The sequence below is a fragment of the Sebastes umbrosus genome, chromosome 20 (genome assembly GCF_015220745.1).
Source record: "Sebastes umbrosus isolate fSebUmb1 chromosome 20, fSebUmb1.pri, whole genome shotgun sequence".
In the NCBI taxonomy this organism is placed as follows: Eukaryota; Metazoa; Chordata; class Actinopteri; order Perciformes; family Sebastidae; genus Sebastes; species Sebastes umbrosus.
This window is the reverse complement of record NC_051288.1, coordinates 2,144,546-2,164,832: the sequence shown is the minus strand read 5'-3', so window position 1 is coordinate 2,164,832 and position 20,287 is coordinate 2,144,546. Positions and strand designations below refer to the sequence as shown.

Here is a 20,287-nt window from a genome sequence, read left to right as displayed (position 1 = left end):
TTTACAGTAGTTATATCCAAGTAGCCTCTGGAGCAATAGAACCAGAATGTACAGTCCAGTGTATTTGCTGAGCTGTACTTATTGCCTTATAAATGTTCTATATCTATGTCCCTTGTTCTTGTGCTGAGCACTGTCATGGGGAGTTCTGGGAGAGAAACTTTTGCTGAGACCAGTCTTTGCTGATGAAGCAGGTTGATACAAAACCACTCAGACTTTCTCTCAGTCACAGAGCCAGCCTCCATCTCCCTCACACACAACTACAGACGCTCCATTCTCCTTCAAGCTGCCTCTGAGAGCCCGTGGATGGTATGCTGTTTTCATGTGGGTTTCTATATTCATCAGCCAGGCAAGCACGTTTGAGGAGACTATAGTATGGTGTCTCATATCCAGAAGAGCCCAGTTGTCCCATTGTTTAATCCAAACACATTGCTATGGACAGTTTTCACTGAGACTATGTCTCCGGTGAAAAAACAACTTGGCAAAACTAACTGACATCCTGGAATCACTGATGGCCGAATGGTGATTTAAATGTTAGTGCCACAAGAAATTGTAGGACGGCACTATCTTCTTTCCTTTGATAAAGGATGATCCAGTGTTCCCAGTGGTAAAGGAGATAAGAAAGGAACCATTGAAGCTCCTTTCCTTGACAGAATTCCAACATCTCTTATCACGGCTACCACTTCATACTTCTGGGTCATTTCACTCAGTTCGGAACCTTCCCTAAGCCCAGTATTTATTCTACTACAGTGTTTCATCACAGGGCCTTCAAGGTCTGCAAGATGGCTGAATCTTTGTCAATGACACAGAACCAGACACGTATGGTATAAATTGACTCCGATACTTCAAAATAAAGTTGCACCGTAAAACATGTACTATATTACACTTTTTTTGTTTACATAAACAACAAAATATACAGCCACAAAATACTGTATTAAAAACTGACAATACAGTACAAAAACTATTAAACTCTTTTCTATTACATATTTGAAAAAAATAAATATAAAAACTAAAATCTAGTTGAGGGCTGCACGGTGGTTCAGTGGTTAGCACTGGTGCCTCACAGCTAGAGGGTTGCAGGTTCAAATCTGGCTTGGGGCCCTTCTGTGTGGAGTTTGCATGTTCTCCCCGTGTTAGCGTGGGTTTTCTCCGGGTACTCCGGTTTCCTCCCACAGTCCAAAGACATGCAGGTTAAGTTAATTGTTGACTCTAAATTGCCCGTAGGTGTGAATGTGAGTGTGAATGGTTGTCTGTCTCTATGTGTCAGCCCTGTGATGGACTGGCGACCTGTCCAGGGTGTACCCCGCCTTCGCCCAATGTCGGCTGGGATCGGCTCCAGCCCCCCCGCGACCCCTAACGGGATAAGCGGTTGCAGATGGATGGATGGAAAATCTAGCTGAATCTGCATGGATCGATAACATGTAACATAAGTGTAAGTGAGAGAATATGTTTTTTTTGTGATTTCGGTGAATCTACCTTGCTGAAACACAGCAGGTCAAATATTTGTCTTTATTGCTACGGATTAGTGGTTGTTGTAGCAGTTGATGAGTGAGTGAACAGGGATTTGGATGAGTGACCTGATTTCTATCAAACTAACATTGAAATCTGAGACAGAAGTAAAACAAGACCAAACAAACAATCTAATAAATGACCTCAGATTTCCAGTAAAAGTGGAAATGAAACGTTCAACCAAGTTAAGCTGGTTTAATAAAGGGATTTCCACTCTAATGAACTATTATATCACAAACATGACATATGTCAGCATTTAAAAGAAAAAGGAAGCTTTGTTACATCTCTCGTGACAAGAGCGCCGCCATGTTGCAGGACTCTAGTCTGTGACGTCACCAGGTTGGTTGGCTCGGCTGAGTTACACAGATACAACGGTAGAGACCGTGAAAGACGGAGACTGAGGAGACACAGGACAGGAGAAAACAAAAGAGGGGACACTATCGTGTTGCTCCTGAATGTAAAGATGATTTTTACAATGTTTTAACCAAGAACAAAACAGTCCATTTAATAAACTGCCGCTGAAACGGAGATCAGTAACGTTACTGCAGCGCTGGCTAGTGGCACTGAAAAAGCCCTCCGACAGGCACTGAGTCCAGCTGCAGCTGACTGTCTCCCCATCTCCCGTCCTGTCCTGTGTCTCCTCAGTCTCCGTCTTTCTCGGTCTCTACCATTGTATCTGTGTAATTCAGCCAAGCCAACCAACCTGGTGACGTCACAGGATAGAGTCCTGCAACATGGCGGCACTCTTGCCACAAAAAATTAAACAGAATCTTCTTTTTTCTCTTAAATGCTAACATATGTCATGTTTGTTATATAATAGTACATCAGAGTGGAAATCCATTTAGTAAACCAGCTTAACTTGGTTGAACTTTTCATTTCCACTTTAAGCCTCGCAAATCAATGACAGCGGCAATAAGCCCTCAACGGCACTCCCTGCTGTGAAATACAAATACTCGCCCTCCTTCGGTAAACCTCACCTGATTGTTGAGCTGAGTCATCACACTCTCAAAATCTAAAATGCAGCCATTCAATTACATTGCATGGCACGCTTCTACCAAGAACACACACAGAGGAAATGGATTCTTGGTAATTTGGAGGTCCATTTTCTGTTCCACCCATTTAATTCATGATGGCTCAGTGTGACTCGGTATGGTTCCATTTATGGTAATAGAGCTTTATTTGAATTTGCAAAACTGTAGGAGACACACAAACAGGTGACCACATACTGTACTGTTTCAACTACTTATTTTCTTCAACACACACACAGAGTTTTAAACACAGTTAGCCTGGTCTGGCATGGCAGTTTGTCTCCAGGCTGATGGGTGCTAATTGCAGCAGAGTCACGGGTCTGGTTTCAGAGGCTGGGCTGGCATTCTGGATGAAAGCAGCTGCTGGGCACCCGGGGACCACATTAACAACGAGCTGGCTCAGCCAATTACAGAGCAGCTCTGCCTGTCTGGAACGCCACATCACACTCGACACACACCCACAACCTGTCTGTGTGTGGGTGTGTGTTTTTAAACTCTCACATGTTCAGCCTTGCTTGACAGCAGTTAACACAAAACAGCATCGTGATCTGAGCCGACTAGAACTAATTGACATCCGTGGTTTAATGGAGCAACTTTAACTCACCACCACAACATTATGCATTAAAAGTTAATCAAGTAGATCTCCGAGACTGTCTCGGTTTAATTAAAACATAAATGTAACACTTTTCATTGGACAGGGCCAGCTGTGCTTGAGCCTGATTGTAGATTACATCGATGTAAAGATGCTAAGGCATTGTACCCATTTTAACAAACGTGCTTGGCATTTCAACTCCACTGTGCTGTTACCGGTGAGGTCTATGCAGAGTTGCAAGGTGTGTGGGTTATTTTGCAAAAAATGAGCTATTTGTGATGGAGAGTGAAAGAGCAAGATATGAGGGAAAACTTGATCTGAGACTATTCCCATATCTGCCAAACCATATCAGTCTGTGCATTGTTGGCTAGCTGCAGCATTTTCATTAAGGATAGGTTCACAATTTTTCATGTCTATCTTACAATAGTCAGTTGCCCATATTACCACTGAAACTTTTTCCGGATGTAATTATTCCTCCTTTTCATACTGGCAAGTAAAAGATCCCTTCCTTAAAGCTTCAGTAGGCAGTATATTTTTAGCATCATTGGGCAAAAATCCCATAATAACCTTTCAGCTTATTGTAATTCAAGTGTTCTGAGAGAAAACTAGACTTCTGCACCTCCTCATGGCTCTGTTTTCAGGCTTAGGATATCTAGCCCATGACGGGAGACTTTGATCAATCACAGGTCATTTCAGAGAGAGAGCGTTCCTATTGGCTGTGCTCCGGCTGGTGGGCGGTGCTTGGTATTTCCTCAAGATCTCAACCAGCAGTTCAAATACTCCGGTTCTCCAGTCCCTCATCGCCAGATCGTTATCTCAACCAAGTGGTAGCGTTCGCTCCTGGTCGCTCAGTTAAGTTGTTACCTGAGTACTTTTCCTTTGTGACCTCTTTTTTGACTTTTACTAACTTTGTTCTTTGGTGCCAGGGATCATCGCTCATCCGATCAGCTGCCGGTCTGCCTCCCTGCCTCCCTGCTCAGTTCCAGCCTCGTCATTTCTCCACCGTCACGTATCTTAATCCTTAATCCTTTTTGCAATAAAGCCTTTGTTCAGTCTGTGTCTGGGTTCCATCCACATCTCGTCGTAACAAGTAACCCTGAAGTTTACATCTGCAGATCAAAACACTGTTGGTGGTTGATGTGTGAGATGTTTGAGTTAAACTGAATATAAATGTACTACCTCCTACATAGATGGTTATGGCAGCTAATGCAAACTTATACAACTGCAAAAAATGATGCATCTTCAGGGAGAAATACAGTTTATTTTGGGATATAAAGATGCAAGTTAGCTGTGCAATTACATTGCCATGAGTTCAGATATTTCTGGGGGGGAATGGAATGGGCTTATCATTATTTTTTTTATTAAGGTTTGTATTACTATTAAAATGAAATGGCAACTTTTTTTGCTTGGCAAAGTTTAGTAGCTCAGTAAACTATGAGGTTCAGTGGACACTCCTTAAGGCAGCAAGCCATAAACGATCTGGTTTTAAGGGATAATCTAAACTAATTTAGACTTTTGGGGGGGTGTTGTTGCAATGAACAGTGGTGACAGCTGGCCCTGTGTTTCCAGTACGACGTGTGGAACCAATGATTGAAATTGATGATTACGCTATTAGAGTAGGGTAAATGGTAAATGGACTTGCATTTATAAAGCACCTTTCTAGTCTCCCGACCACTCAAAGCACTTTACACTACATGTCAGCATTCACCCATTCACACACACATTCCTAATCTAAATACTCATTCACCCACCGACGGCTCAGCCTTCAGGAGCAGTTTGGGGTTAAGTATCTTAGTCAAGGACACTTCGACATGTGGACTGGAGGAGCCGGGGATCGAACCACCGACTTTCCGATTGGTGGACGACTCACTCGACCCTCCAAGCCGTAGCCGATGATTTTATTGTTTTATAATTGCTGTATTATCACCATTATTTCAATGAATTCAGATCACTTTTACTAATCTTTATTGTTACCATTATTAATTTATTTACTATAATAAATAATTCAATGATTGAACTTCCCTAGGCCATGGAAATAAAATATTACAATTTTTTATTTAAGTTGTTAAAAGCTGTTAAGGTGCTCCCCTTTAAACTTTTATTTTTCTCCCATGAATCTGGTGTCAATCTGGGTGGGCCTGAGCACATCCAGACCCATCCATTCATAGATCCACGTCAGGCTGTGACAGGTGACCTTAGTGTGGTGCTGGCCACATTCTCTGCAGGGAGCCAGCCTACTTCTGCCACAATGGACACCAGACAGTGTGTCGCTTGAATCTCACAGTGAAAGGGACAGAATCTATGTTTGGATCTAAGATAGATTGGATAACCTTTGAGGAATAGCCTGAAAACCTGCAATAACTGCTCCCAAGTCTTAACATCGACTTCTACAACAATCTATCACGGCACAGTGTGATCTCATCCCCATACACGTCATATTTTGCCACCTGGGCAGAAGCCCCCAGCATCCAAGGGCAGCAGCCTTTTACGTCTTGACGGGTTCAAATAAGTTTGTTACGTAACTTAAGCTACAGACGTAACGTCGTCGTCGGTAAAATAACTCAACTGGTCCCCTGGGTGAAATTCCTGTATTTATTTGTTCATTCAACCCGCGGTGGACTCGTTCATATGAGTCAGCCGTGAGTCAGCCACTCTGTTAGGCACACTAGAGAATTCCAGTCTGCAGTGTAGTTCATGCACTCCACTGATAAACCAGAGAATTGAAAGAATTGAAAGATTTAATATCACTTCTACTCTTCAGTCCAGAGGCTATACTCGCCTAAAATCTTCCTATACCTAAAGTGGCTACATATACTGTATATACTGTATATATATATATATATATATATATATACACACGCAGCACTTAAGCACTTTCTCACATCTTGCTTTCACTGGACAGGCACATTAGCACACAGAAGGTAGATAACAATTTTTGACTCGAGGAAGAAACTTTAGGAAGATGAATTTTTTCCTTTGCCAAAGTACAAAGCGGACCTATTATGCTTTTTCCTTTTCCTTTAGTGTGTTATATACTGTAGATTTATGTGCATGTAAAAGGTCTGCAAAGTTACAAAGTCAAAAAATCTGAGATTTCTTTCTAAACACATTGTACATGTTATGCAAAATAAGTGTTGAAAATGTGAAAAGACTGTGAACTAGATAATAAGATAAGATAAGATAAGATAAGATGAACCGTATTAATCCCCGAAGGGAAATTCAGGTGTCAAAGCAGCAACATAAGAAAACACAGTGAATCACAGGAGAGGTAAAGGCATACAAACATTATAAAAACAATAAATAGAGATATAAAAGATACAGAGTGAATGGGTGAACATAGTGTGTACAGTCCGTCAATAAATAAATGTAGAATGTGCAATAAATAAATGTAATAAGTACATATGTGCAGTCAGCAATAACGTGGTATATAGGATGTAGAGTGTAAAGTAAGTGTAAAGTGTGCCAGTGGTTAGAGTCCAAGATGGTTGCAGATGGTGCATGTTTAAACTTCTTAAAGTCCTCCTAGTTCTCATATGGGGGTCAGCCTTGGTTGTGGAGCCTGATGGCTACCAGCATGAAGGACTGACCCAGGCGCTTTGTGTTGTGCCAAGGGGGGATGAGTCTGTGGCTGAAGGTGCTCCTCATCTTGACTAGCTCATCATGGAGGGGGTGGGAGGGGTTATCCAGGATAGCGTCCAGCGTCCTCCTCATCCTCCCCTCTGCCGCCACCTCCAGATCATCCAGTTCAGATCCAACCACAGAGCTAGCCTTCCTCACCAGCCTGTTCAGTCTGTTGGCATCCCTTGTGTTGGTGTTACCCCCCCCCTCCTCTTCAACATACCACAGCAAAGAAGAGATTATACTGAATTGTGGAGTTTGACCGTTTTAACCGTTAATCAGAATTTGATCAATTCGGAAGAGCCGAGCGATTGAATAATGTTATCCCCATTCAAGTTAGCGTAGGGCTAAACCGGAAGTTAGCCGGCTCGGCAGGCGAAAGTCTCTGGTGCGCATGCTGCAAACCAGCGTGCAGCAGTGAGATCAGTGAGATGGCCAACATGTCGTATATACTGTAACTGCAAATGTAATCAACCCTCACCCGCGATTTGGCGTGGTTTCAGCACCTTCAGCGGATACGCTTTTACAAACCAAGAGCAAACTACATCAAACACATAATCCAGACTAAAATTAACACAGGTGAAGTTGCCAAATGCACGAAGGACAGCTGGCAAAAGAAGAAATTGCCGATGTGAGAACGAGTAAATTAACAGATTTATTCATTTAACGGCCTGAAAAGTCAGATATAGTCGGCTAGATGGGGCAGCGTTATTATACAAAGCTTTCAGAGTATAATGGATCAATAGATTACACTTCATTATGCCCTTTGACAACAGTGTGGCGTGTATGAGTAATTCAGCCTTCTTTCAGCTGTGTCCTCGTCTCCGGCAGTGTGAAACAGAGAAGAGTAAAAAAGTAAATATAAAAACATAATTCAAAGCGGTAAACACCCACAGCATAAATCCAGCTGTCCTTCCTGCATCTGTCAGTTTAAAGTGTGTTGGTTTTAGTCTGGATTATGACTGTAACTTCTTCATATTTGTGTAATATTATCATACGATCAGCGTACCGAGCTCTGATTGGTCAGTAGGAGTTGCTTTTATACGAGTTGATCTTTTATCTCATGTTCAGCATCAGTTACCATGGCGATCTACCCCGGAAAGAAGCGAACCACCGTCGTATAGGACTGAAAACCATGAAGGGTTAACGTTGAAGTTACCTCGTTAACCCCAAATCCTGCTTCGTAGTACAGGCCTCGGGTCAGATTCCAACCTGGGCCGCTGCGCTAAGGACTCAGCCTTAGTGCATGGGGCGCATGCAATTTTTTAAATTTTGCTGGATGGTTAATAACCCATTTTTCTGTGGTGTGACAAACTCAGCACATTATATATATTTTTCACTTTTCCCACTTTAATAGGCAAGGGGAGCACTGTGAAAATATATAATGCAAGTCTCTATAATGCACTGAAATGTGGACAACGTATACACCGGGATGACAGCATCAGAATGAGATGAAAGATCATTCTAAGTCGCAGTAATCAGCTCAGCAGTAACTAATGATCTTAAGCATAATGCATAAAACTACGATAGAAATCGCTTCACGCTAATCCACCAGCATTCTTGAGGATGATGAAAGATCTGTGCTAAAAAGCAAACTAGACAGTACTCACCACCTAATGAATCCACAATGAACCCACAGCCTGTTTTTTTTACCACCAACTCTTTAATAATTCATTGCATGAAAGCCTGGAGAAACAGTCTTCACTGGAATATCTGCTTATTTCCTCTTCTAGAAGACTTATCTTCAAAGTCTCATGGGAAATAAATGTTTGACCATTAATATTAAGCGTGAGGTACTAACCATATACAGTATATAGGGTTAATCCCCAAGCTAAGTGTTGCATATGGGAAAAATGTGCTGACAAGACACGGACACCATTTTCCTGATTACATCATGCAACCAGTCCAATGGCAGGATGAAGGAGAGGACAGATCTAATTAGGGTCGTCAAGGTGTATCAGCCAATCGAAACATCCCATTTCCCTTTGAAGAAATATCAGTGATCATGTTTATCTGACATAATGTGCTCGTAGAGGAAATGAGAGTGTGAATGATCCCTACAGAGTGTTGCTGCAGAGGTTTTTATGTTTTTCTCCAATTGGCCGCTAAGTCCCGCCCCTCGAACGCACACTGGCCAATCATAGCGTAGCATCGGCCAGTTCCGACCAGCTATAGGGCTCTGCTCCATAGCCTCCCATACAATCGTTTCTGATTTTCTTCATTTCTTCAGGCTAGTTGTGTGGATTTCAAGCTAGTCATTGTTAAAATGTTGTGTTTTATAAGGAAAAAAATACACTCTAAGAAAAGTCCGTAAAAATACAGGCCAATTACCGTGTTAATATGAAGACATTTTCTGTTTTACCCATATTTTTAAAACTGCATTGCTCTGCCCCACCCCCATTTCTGCCCACCCACACACACATACACGCCACGCACACACACATACACAGTTATAATTATATATGATCTTCGAATTACAGTTTTTCTCAATTGTTTACACACAAATACTGGTACTTGACACACAATGACCACAACATGTAACTCATGCACCAACCCCCTGAACCAATTCTGCTAAACTACAAGCACAATTCTTGCTTTACACTCAAATTGCAGTTCTAAAACACACTTTTTTCAAAACACTACACACAATTCTCTGCATTTGGCACAATTTTCATGAAGAAAATCTCGTTTTCACAAGGAACACACTGTCATTCAAAATTCTAAAGTCAATTGCCCTACTATGCACACTGACTCATCACATGGGCAAACACCTGTCACACAGTGTTACAATTAGCAATCATGGAAAGTGTATGACCGAAATCCACAAACGCGTATACCCCTTCTCCAAGCTATGGAAGACGCATGTGGAGATATAGCAGTTGATGCTTTTCATGGCTGGATTCGACATGCTAAGCGATATTTCCCCCGCTGCTTGGCCAGGGAAAACATTGCTTGTGATGTGGATGAGGTGCTGTGGCCAGACCGAAACAGAAGAGAGGATGCAGCATAGTTTTTTTTTCTTTTTTTTTTACTGTAACTGTATACAGTAAATTCTTCTGTTGTTTTGTATGTAGACCACTGTATGTGCAACTTTGTGTTGGTTGGGATGTACACTGTGTACATTGTTTTTGTGGGGAAAATAAAATATATTTGTTACCGTGTATTTGTGTATTCTGAGTATAAAAACAATATTCTAAAATATTTTACAACACACTTATGTATGTACTGTCTGTAGTAAGTGTAACACTGAACAAAAAAAAGGCCTAAGTCATTATGATGAATGGAGAAGAAGTGTTTTCCATTCATCATAGTGTTTTACATTGAGCACATCAGTGTTCAACTGGTTCTTATAAATGTCTATTCATATGATGGTTTGTGTGTGTCATTTGAAAACAAAATACCATTTTGAGAAGAAATAACATTGTTTTGAATGTAAAGTTTCATTTTGCAGGAGAATTGAGGGGTTTTGCCCATTGTGTGTGTGTTTTTTGATTTGTGTGTAGAGTTCTGAGAGTATGAGGCATGCTTTCAGAAAATGTGTGTAAACAATCGAGAAAAACTGTAACTTAAAAAAAGAAATGTCTTTATTATTGTTATTACTTACTTATTTATTTATTTATCTCACCTATATTGTAAGTGTTGGTATTATTATTGTTATTGATATTATTATCATGACCTCATCATCATCATCATCATCATCATCTTTATTATTATTCATATTATTAATATATATGTGTATGTATATATACTGTATTATACATATATGTTTTACTCATTTATTTTCTTTTTGTTTTGCTTTTGTTCCCCCTATGTTCTACACATAAAGGGAAGGATATCTGTATGTGTGTGTGTAGATATGTGTGCATGTGTACAGTATATGTGTTTAAGAGTAGATATATGTCATATATGACCATCTAGCCTCATTCAATGCCAAACACACACCCATTATCCACATCACATCACACACACACACACACACACACACACACACATTGTTCAACCTGCTTTTATCCCTTTGTGTTGTTGTTTTTTTTTTGGGGGGGGGGGGGGGTTCTACTTTGTTATTTGTCTTTCTCTGTATAATGTCCCTACACATGTCTCCACTTGTTTTCTATCACTTTAAAACACAAAAAAACGCATTGCATTGTGCGAACAAGAACCTCCGCTAGCGAAAGTTGGAAGAGGCAAAGATCATCACACACGGTAAAGTTTAGTTCGGATGTTGAGAAACCTTTCTCAAACTTCTGTGGTAAAAAAAATCAACAATTAATTTCTAACCAAAATGATTTATGTTAAAGACTTAACGTTAGCCCAGTACCGTTTTAGTTGGAAAGCTGTTTTGTTGTTTAGTTCAGCTGTTGTCGACTGTTAACGTTACCAGATACGCCACGAATATTTTGACTACTCATTTTGAGACTAACGCAAGTTTGGTATTGTAATTTACATTTTACCAAAGCTTATATTTCAGACTTCAGTGGACGTCAGGTAGGGTTAGCCCCAAATGCTATCGTTAGCGTCTGTTTTCCCTCCAGAATGTCAAGGTTGGGCCTGTTATTTGTCTCAGTACAGAGGACATCCTGTTAATACGTTTTAGGATTAACAGAAGTGTCCGTGAATGGAACAGAGGACATCCTGAAAAATCAACAGAAATTTCCATTTTAGGGTTGAAGAAAAGGTCCATTACCTTGACGGAAAATGTCCTGGTAATTTTCTGCCAGGACATTATCTGTTTTTCTATGGATTTTTTTCTTAGAGTGTAGGGTTTAGTAGTAGCGCCATGCTTTTGAGTGCTTTTTTTCCTCTCCGCCGTGGCTCTGGTCCCAAACAAACTGAAACATGATACAGCGTGCGTATGTGTCAATGTGTAACTGTGTAATTTTGCAATTTGGGGTTAAGTATCTTTACCCAAGGAAGAGCCGTGGATCGAACCGCCGACCTTCCCCATTGGTAGACGAGCCGCTCTACCTCTCAACCACAGTCGCCCCACTTACAACAAGGAGCTAATGCCTGAGATGGAGCAGGTTGTGGGCTCCTCTTCCTGGAGGATCTGCATAATCAGTGTAAGACCTCTACAGATGACTTTCGAGGACAGACAACCCTCCAGAATGAAAATGAGGTAGCGACAGATAGCCACAGCTGGATGTGACAGAGAGAGACGAATGAGGCCAGAGAGGGAAAGATCAAACCCCTCCAGCAAACCTGCTCACACCTGTTCACCGCTTTCACTGATCCTCCTCCAGAAGCCAAGCACAAAGTGAGGGACAGGAGGAGTATTGGACGAGTCTTGATGGATGTTTATTTCTATATGAAGTATAACCAATTGTTAGAAATAGCACCTTTCCAAATCTGCCAAAAATAAATTTGTGTTGTAGTATGATATAATGTCTGGTTTAGCATGCATCCCTCTCTTGCTGATTTTTTTTTATGTTGTTTGTCCTGCAGCTTTGTAGGGGGTGCCCAAAATAATGAAAAAAAAGAAAAAAAATAGAAAGGGCCGTGGCTTCCTGGCGAAAACATCTTAAAAAACACTCTGACCAGCTACACTTTTATGGCTGTCAATCTGCACGCTGCTGGAAAATTATTGGTTAATGCTTCAGTAGTCAGTATATTTTTGGCATCATTGGGCAAAAATTCCATAATAACCTTTCAGCATATTGTAATTCAAGTGTTCTGAGAGATAACTAGACTTCTGCTCCTCCTCATGGCAATGTTTTCAGGCTTTAGAACATCTAGCCTATGACGGGAGACTTTGACCAATCACAGGTCATTTCAGAGAGAGAGAGCGTTCCTATTGGCTGTGCTCCGGCTGGTGGGTGGTGCTTGGTATTTCCTCAACAGATCTCAGCATGGCTGCCGGGTCACAAACTTTCTTATTTTACAGCTGAACAGTACACTACCAGATGATTCTGAAAACATCTGAGGAGAGAAATAGGCATTAAAGTAACAGAATATTGATTCATATTTGACAGCTGCTCAGAGACGGCAGCTGGACGGCAGACTCCAGGTCAGCTCTGATTGCTTGTTTTCCTCCGGTCTGTGAAATCTTGCAGATGCCATTAGGAGCACCGGAGGACACAGAGGAACATGATTTTTTTCAGATTACCTGTCTCATGTACTGTCAGGATATAGTGACCGTTTTATTAAAAATAACTTTTTTTAATAATATTTGCTCCATTTCTGCCCACTGCAGCTTTAATCCCTCAACATATTATCAGTGAGTTCCGAGTGTGTAGTGGTTCCCAACCTTTTTGGCTAGGGAACCTATAAAATGAACTAATGTAATGAAGCAATGAATTAGCCAACTCATGTAAAATATGTACAGCGTTGATATTTGATCTGTGCTTTCACCTTGTCACTTCCCATGATGAAGCACTCAGCTCTGGACAGCAGGGAGTGGGGAGCGACGACAATAAATTCTCTGCTGGGACAACATAGACTGCAGGTGGATGCTGGCGCTACCAGCCACAGCTGACGTGAGTTGTGAGCACTCCAAACTAAAAGTTATTTTGCCTTCTAATAAGTGAAAGTATCCAGTGTTTTTTTCTCATCTCATTTAATCCCCTGTGAACCTTTGATATGGGACTGCTTGGGGGGTCAAAACCCCAAGATTTGGAATGACTGCCACATGTCTGTGGTATGTTGAATCATGCCTTTTTAAATACTGATTTTAATTTAAGCAACACAGAAATCATATTTTTTGTTATTGGTACGGTTTGTAACTCCTGTACTTACTGACAAAAGACTTTGATGAAACAGTCTGTTGGTTTTGAGTCTCTGCTCACTTTCAAGATGACATTCTAATGCTACTTTCTTTTTGTTAAAAGCAAATTAAAACACTCCGTGCATGACTATCAACCATACAGCTAAAATAATGGGCACCACTCAGCCCCAACTAGGGCTGCACAATTAATCAAATATTAATCGCAATCACGATTTTGGCTTACCACAGTTAATTGAACAAGATCGACTGCGATATTGACTTTTAAAATGCTCCACTCATAGAAAACTCTACTGTAGAAATCAAGCGCCTCCTAAACTAACAGCTCCTGTTTACATATTTTGTGTTGCACTGTTCTGGCACTTACACTGATAAATACCTTACACTGCTTAGGATGTAGGTTAAAACCGTAATGCTGACCTTTGATGTTGCTGCCGATAGTGATAACTGCTGATGAGATTAAGCTGTCCAATGTTGTTATTTTACGTTGTTCAAGGAATCCTTTTACATTTTCATCATTTTCAGACTAGTATTTTCTGTGTTCTGGCACTTACACTGATAAATACCTTACACTGCTTAGGATGTAGATTAAAACCGTAATGCTGACCTTTGATGTTGCTGCCGATAGTGATAACTGCTGATGAGATTAAGCTGTCCCATGTTGTTATTTTACGTTGTTAAAGGAATCCTTTTACATTTTCATCATTTTCAGACTAGTATGTTCTGTGGATACTAGTCAGCCAGCAGCTGATAATAATCTGCTGCTGCCTTTTAACCAGCCGCTGATTAAAAGCCGGCCGGTTTTCAGCAGTCTCATATATCCAATTTTTTACATGTTACATTATGGTGCTTTCAGACTCTACTCCGTAAAAATGAGTATTGGGGGGCGATGGCAAATTATAACGCTATCATGATGCATTCAAATGTAATCTTGATGTAGTTTTTGACAAACAAACTTGAATAAATACAGTTGTTTGAAGGAGACGTTTTCATATTAATATAAAATGGATTATAGAGAAAGAAATATGACCTATTTAACTTCCTAACACTAGTTTTAAAAAGCTTTGAATATATATAAAATCAAATTATATATAATTAGAACTACTAATGCCAAGATTTTTTTTAATCAAAGCAAATAAAAGTACAATCATTTCCTTGCTAATCATTTGAATTGCAAGTGTTTTTATGCAAATAACCACTATAAATGACAATAACAAAATAAAAGTATAACATTTAGAGTTTCTGACAGTTGGAAAGGAGCACAACATGGAAGTGAAAGCAGTGCTCTGTTTATTTAAATGTGAAATTGCTATAAAAATATTTTGTCCCTAATCTATAAATAATCGTGATAAATAATCGTGATCTCAATATTGATCAAACATAATCGTGATTATCATTTTAGCCATAATCATAAAGCCATTATCGCAACCAGACCTCTACACACAGATAGTCAGAAGGAAACACCGTCATCACACAGGTTTATAACTCACTCAAGTTTTCATACCAAAATGACAAAAAAAGGCTGCTTGTCACTGTCTTCCAAAAGGTCCCATATAACCATAAAAAAAATGACCACTATGATTCATGTTAAGGTAACTAAATCTAATTGGATGAGGCTAGCAAAACATTGCCGATGTTGACTATTGGTATTAGAAGAGATGTGAACTGCTGTCTCCGATGTCAAAGTGCTTTCTGGTGAGGACAGCCCAGATGATGTCTCCCTGTTCAACCTTCATAACAATCAGCCTCTTCCTTTCCATCTTGTCAAATCACACAAACAATACACTCAAATAAACCCATTTTCTTCATTATTCTCTGACTGAATGGGATTGATTGAATTGACTGTGGCCACAGCATAATGTGCTTATAGGAAGGGAGCGAAAACAGAGGCTCTATGATAGAAGAGGCAACCGTCCTGACCTACTTCTATCACACAGAAACACTTGTAGCTTGTTTTTCAGCTTGCTTGATTGATCAAAAATGAAAAACAGAAGGAATCAAGGGATGCACAAAACACAGAGGTAATCCATTTTAGATATACCCTGAAGTAACCGGGTTATTGACAGAAATGCTAGAAAAAAACATGTATCCTGCATCCAACAAATCACACAGGTGCATTTCTCAAGGAGGTACACAAAGGCAAATCCGCTCTTTTGTTTGGCAGAGGTAGAGTTAAATTTACATAACACAACAGGCAGTTTTTCCCATGGTAAGTTCGCCTTCCTTCTCATAGCTTTTAATCTTTCCACTCTTATTTTTTCCATCCTAAAGCCCATTCTCTATTCTGATTAATTTCACCCGTATCAGCCGGCAGTTAAAACCGCATGTCTAATGAAGGCATTGTGCCTGTGGAATCGTCTTTTCAGTAATTGCCCCGATGCTCCTGAGTTGAAGTAGTATATCTAGGTCACAGCAGCAGTGAACCCTGGAGTACAGTGTGCTGCGTGGTATCAGGGTGTGTGTGTGAGCGCCTCTCTGATCATACTGTGATTCCCTAGATCTTTCTATCTCTGCTTCTTCACGCCAGTCGACAGGAGCATGCTCTAATGTGCTCTGGTGTTAATACCGCGTGGTGCAGTCATCTACAAAGCACCGTGCTGTGGGAGAGACGTGTAAAACAAAAAACACGTGGATCATTCCAGTCCTCTGAGACGTGCTACAGGCTCCTGCTAATACCTGTTTGCTCATATTTAAAGGTCCCATATTATAAAAAGTGTTTTTTTATTATAAAGCAGGCTTAGGTGCTATATAAATACTGTGAAAGTATTGAAACGCTCAATCCACAGGGAAATACACACAGCCCGTATTCAGAAACTCTGCATTTGAAACAAGATGTCAGGATTTCTGTCCATTTGTGATGTCACAAATATACAATATTAAGACCCTTTACAGAGATTTAACGTAAACATTCTAAGTGTGTCCCAGTTTATTCCTGGTTGCATATAAATGGACCCAAGCTGTTGCCTGGCAACGCAATTCTGTTGCAATTTCGTTGCAATTCTGTCGAAATATGCTAAAACGGAGCATTTCAGACAGAGGGTAAATACAGGCATATTCAGGCCGACAGTATGAGGAAAATAAAGCTTTTTTTGAACATTACAGCATGTAAACATGACCTCCATAAATGCAGCTATAGCTAGTAGAAACACAAAATACAAGCATGAAACTGAAAATGAGCATGATATAGGACCTTTAATGAACTATATACTGTATGTATTAACACTGTATGCAATGCACCATCACACAATTTGATATAAGTCTCTCTTTGCCTCCCCCCCTCCTCCGCGTGGGACCAGGTGTGAAGAGTGGTAAATTGAAAGGTCCCAGGCAATCATCCAGGCGCCCCACTCCGCTCAGTCAGCTGGGGAATTCAGTGTGGGCCAGGATGAAGAACCGCCAGCCTAACTAATATAGCTCAGCCTGCCAAGCCTATATACTGTAGCCATAATACCCCCTGCTGCTCCCATACATAGCAAAATGTGATTGACTACGCTCTGCCCCAGCGCCGGCCAAGCTGCTGCCGGCCCCCGGGCTGCATGTGTCTGTCAAAAGCACTTTTGTTTGATCATGTTTGAAGGATGAACATTAGAGGCTGATGCTGTGAGAAATGGGATTTTGGTGAATCATTATTTTTTTTACCTCTGCTTAGTATTTCACATCCCCCTTGGGAGAAACTGGAGTTAATATTCTACAGATATAGACATTGAAACTAGTAATGTTGCTGGTATGATATCAATATACTGTCAAAAGATCATTTTCCCTGCTGTGAACCTCTAACCTGTTAACACGGGCCGGAATAAAACACAAGTGCACACGCTGCAGGCAGTGTGGCAGTACCTGATACTGAACCATGCATCTTTGATACAGTATAAGATAGGAAGAAGAAAATACACACATACGCACAAATACAATTGATTTTGTTTTCAGCTGTAGCATAATAGCTAATTATGATGTAACGTTACCTCCATGAGTTGGTTGAAAAACTGTCTCAGAATTCTAAAACCAGAATTCGGTCTTAAATATTAATTTCATGTTTATATACATGCAAAATTAAAGATCAGCAATTAAAACCCCGTACTATTGTCATTTATGGAGGTCTGCAAGTCATTGCATGTTCTACAACACTGTCCTGCACATAGTTCATATTACAAGCTTTGTGTTAACAAATGAAGGAATTCTGTCCACAGAAAAAAAAAAAACGCTTGAGGGCTTATGTTTTGAAATGAAAGCAGGAAGTGTTGATTTAAAAATAAATCTTTACTTTTTGTGTGCAGGACAGTGCTATGGAAAATGCAGTGACTTGCACAGTTCCATGAATGAATAAAGTACGGGGTTTAAGTACATGTGTGCCACACGTTCATGCATGCGCACGTGCACGCGCTAATATGCACGCACCGTAGGCATTTTCATCAGGATGGCTAACTTGGTGCACCTGTGGTGAATTTGAGCAGAGAGTGGGATCAGAAAGAAGGTATTATTATAGGGGGTTTACATTAGAGGCTGTGACAATCAGGACTTATCACATTCACTACTTTCACCCCCTATAATCACAGGACTATCCCCCTCATGACGCACTGACAGTTTGGGGAGTCCTGTAGAGAGTTTCCCTCAGAGGAAACGTATTGTTGTCTGGGACTACGGAAATTATTTTTCAACTTTAGTTTTGAACCCGAACAATCTCTATCACTCAGACGACACTTTGTCCAGGATGGAGACACCGTCCGGGTGAGAGACTGACAGGAACGGACGGTCCTGAGGGAGTTATAAGAGGAGCGAAATGCCTGTTGATGCGCAGAAGGAACTGTGTAGAATAATTAATCAAAACGACACTTCTGTGGTTCAAAATTGCACTGAATGTAACCAGCCGATCTGCTGTGTCGGTGCGTAATTATGGCTTGACAGCGTGCAACATCTCTCTAGTCAGTGAACTACAGTGTGGTGCGCTGTGCTGGCTCTCTATATACTTATCTCATGCGCACAAATTAATTAATGAGAGGAACATGATAATCATCTAAGTATAATGTTGTTATTATGACACCCAGCTTGAAACCGGGACAGTCCCAGACAAACCGGGACGTCTGGTCACTGTGACCATCACAGAAGCGTAGCAGCCACCCTCTGGTTCTCCCTCAGGTAAACACTGTTATATCTGTCAGCACTTTCTCGGTTGTTTGCACTGTTTAGCGTTGTTAGCACCGTTAGCCACAAGCAAGGAACAGGTTGTGGTCAGGGTGTGAATTGTCTGCTGTGATGCTTCACTGCCCGTTTCCTGACTCTGGAGGTGTAGAAGTCCTGGACGGAGGGCAGTCTGTTTGGTGGCCGACCCAAACCCCACAGTGGTCTGTGATGATGGTGTTGAACGCCGAGCTGAAGTGATATATACATTATTTGATTTGTAAATAACTTATCCATTACATTTTGCTATTATAACATGGTTGCTATATATGATTGTGTTATTATAATTCTGTAAAGAATCTCATTATTACTTGACGCTTTGTAAATTTGTCCTTGTTACATTCATACCATTAAAGCATATGTTGAATAGTCAAACTGGCAAGCTAGACAAGTTTAGGAGCTGGAATCGTGGCACAGAGACAATTTGTGTACGGCCCAACGATCCGGCAGGGACTGGCTGATGGTGCAGAGAGAGAAGAGACAGGTGTGCTGATTACAGATGACGGGCAGGTGTGCAGGGAGAGAGAGGGCACAGGGAGGGGAACAAGCAGACAGGCAGAACCGAAAAACACACCTCCCTCATACAAAGGCTGGAAATAACAAAAGCACAGTCACAACAGGCAGGCAGAGGCCTGTATTATGAAGCGAGCTCAACATACCCAGCGGTAAGCGGACCTACGACGGTTGTAATCAACTTGGTAAATCAACCCAGGGTTTCTCTATCTGGCTGTGAGCGCGTTCACATGAAGGGGCGGTGTCTGCAGAATATAACCAATCACAAACATGGACAAGTCTACTATCAGCAGAGTGACACATTTTACAAACAAAGAGCAAACAATATTAGACAAATACAAAGACGGTAAACACACAATCCAGACTAAATGCAACACAGTTGCAGCTACCAAATACAGGAAGGACAGCTGGCAAAAAATCGCCAACTGTATGAGTGTGTAAATTGAATAGGCTTATAATATCACTGTCCCATCTAGAGCACGAGCAGATCTGACTATGATAATTACATTTGTGTATTCCATTAAATGAATATATTGCTTAGATGTATTCTTACAGAATTGGGATACTTATGGTGTGTATGACGTTTTCAGTCTTAGTCTTTCAGCTACAACCCCGGCAGTGTGAAACGGACTTGGGAGCAATTCAATAATAAATATTACAGCAGCAAGTGGCAGTTCGCGGGTTCAAGCCTTTTTCCACTCAACAGAAGGAAGCAGCTGAATTGCCAAAATCAAAGCCGCGATTAGCGATGATCAGATTTTGGGCTTCACAAAGCAGAGAAAAGTCATTTCAGCTGGTTTAAGTCTGTATAAAGGAGTGAGACTAATCACACCCGTGTTTCATCATTACAATGTATGCAGCCTTTCAGTAGTTGTACACTCAAAGTCCAGCCAGTCATATCTCTTGGCATTTTGTGGACGTTTCAATAGCTTAATTTAAAATATCCATCAAGTCTGGTGATGTTGGGACAAACTCGCATTGATTTGCGCTAGGTGTACATGTTTGACACTGGTGGCGCCCCCTATGGAGTCATCTCTAAATAGTTGGACAAACAATGTCCGACGTATAGTCTGACTTGTAGACAGTCTGACATTCTTTGTCCAACTAAATACTCTCAACTAAATACTACTGACTCTA

General features: G+C 40.9%; 1 protein-coding gene across 5 annotated transcripts in view; it reads left to right on the top strand.

Annotated features, from left to right (window-relative positions):
* Nucleotides 1-7,618, top strand: part of ube2d1b (ubiquitin-conjugating enzyme E2D 1b) — a 197,588-nt gene extending 189,970 nt beyond the window's left edge. For all 5 annotated transcript variants that reach the window (XM_037755286.1, XM_037755292.1, XM_037755295.1 and 2 more), the window contains one exon: nt 7,555-7,618. In XM_037755286.1, the coding sequence (XP_037611214.1) occupies nt 7,555-7,603 (49 nt within the window). In that variant the 3' untranslated portion in view covers nt 7,604-7,618. The remainder of the gene's footprint in view (nt 1-7,554) is intronic.
* Nucleotides 7,619-20,287: the final 12,669 nt, after the last annotated feature.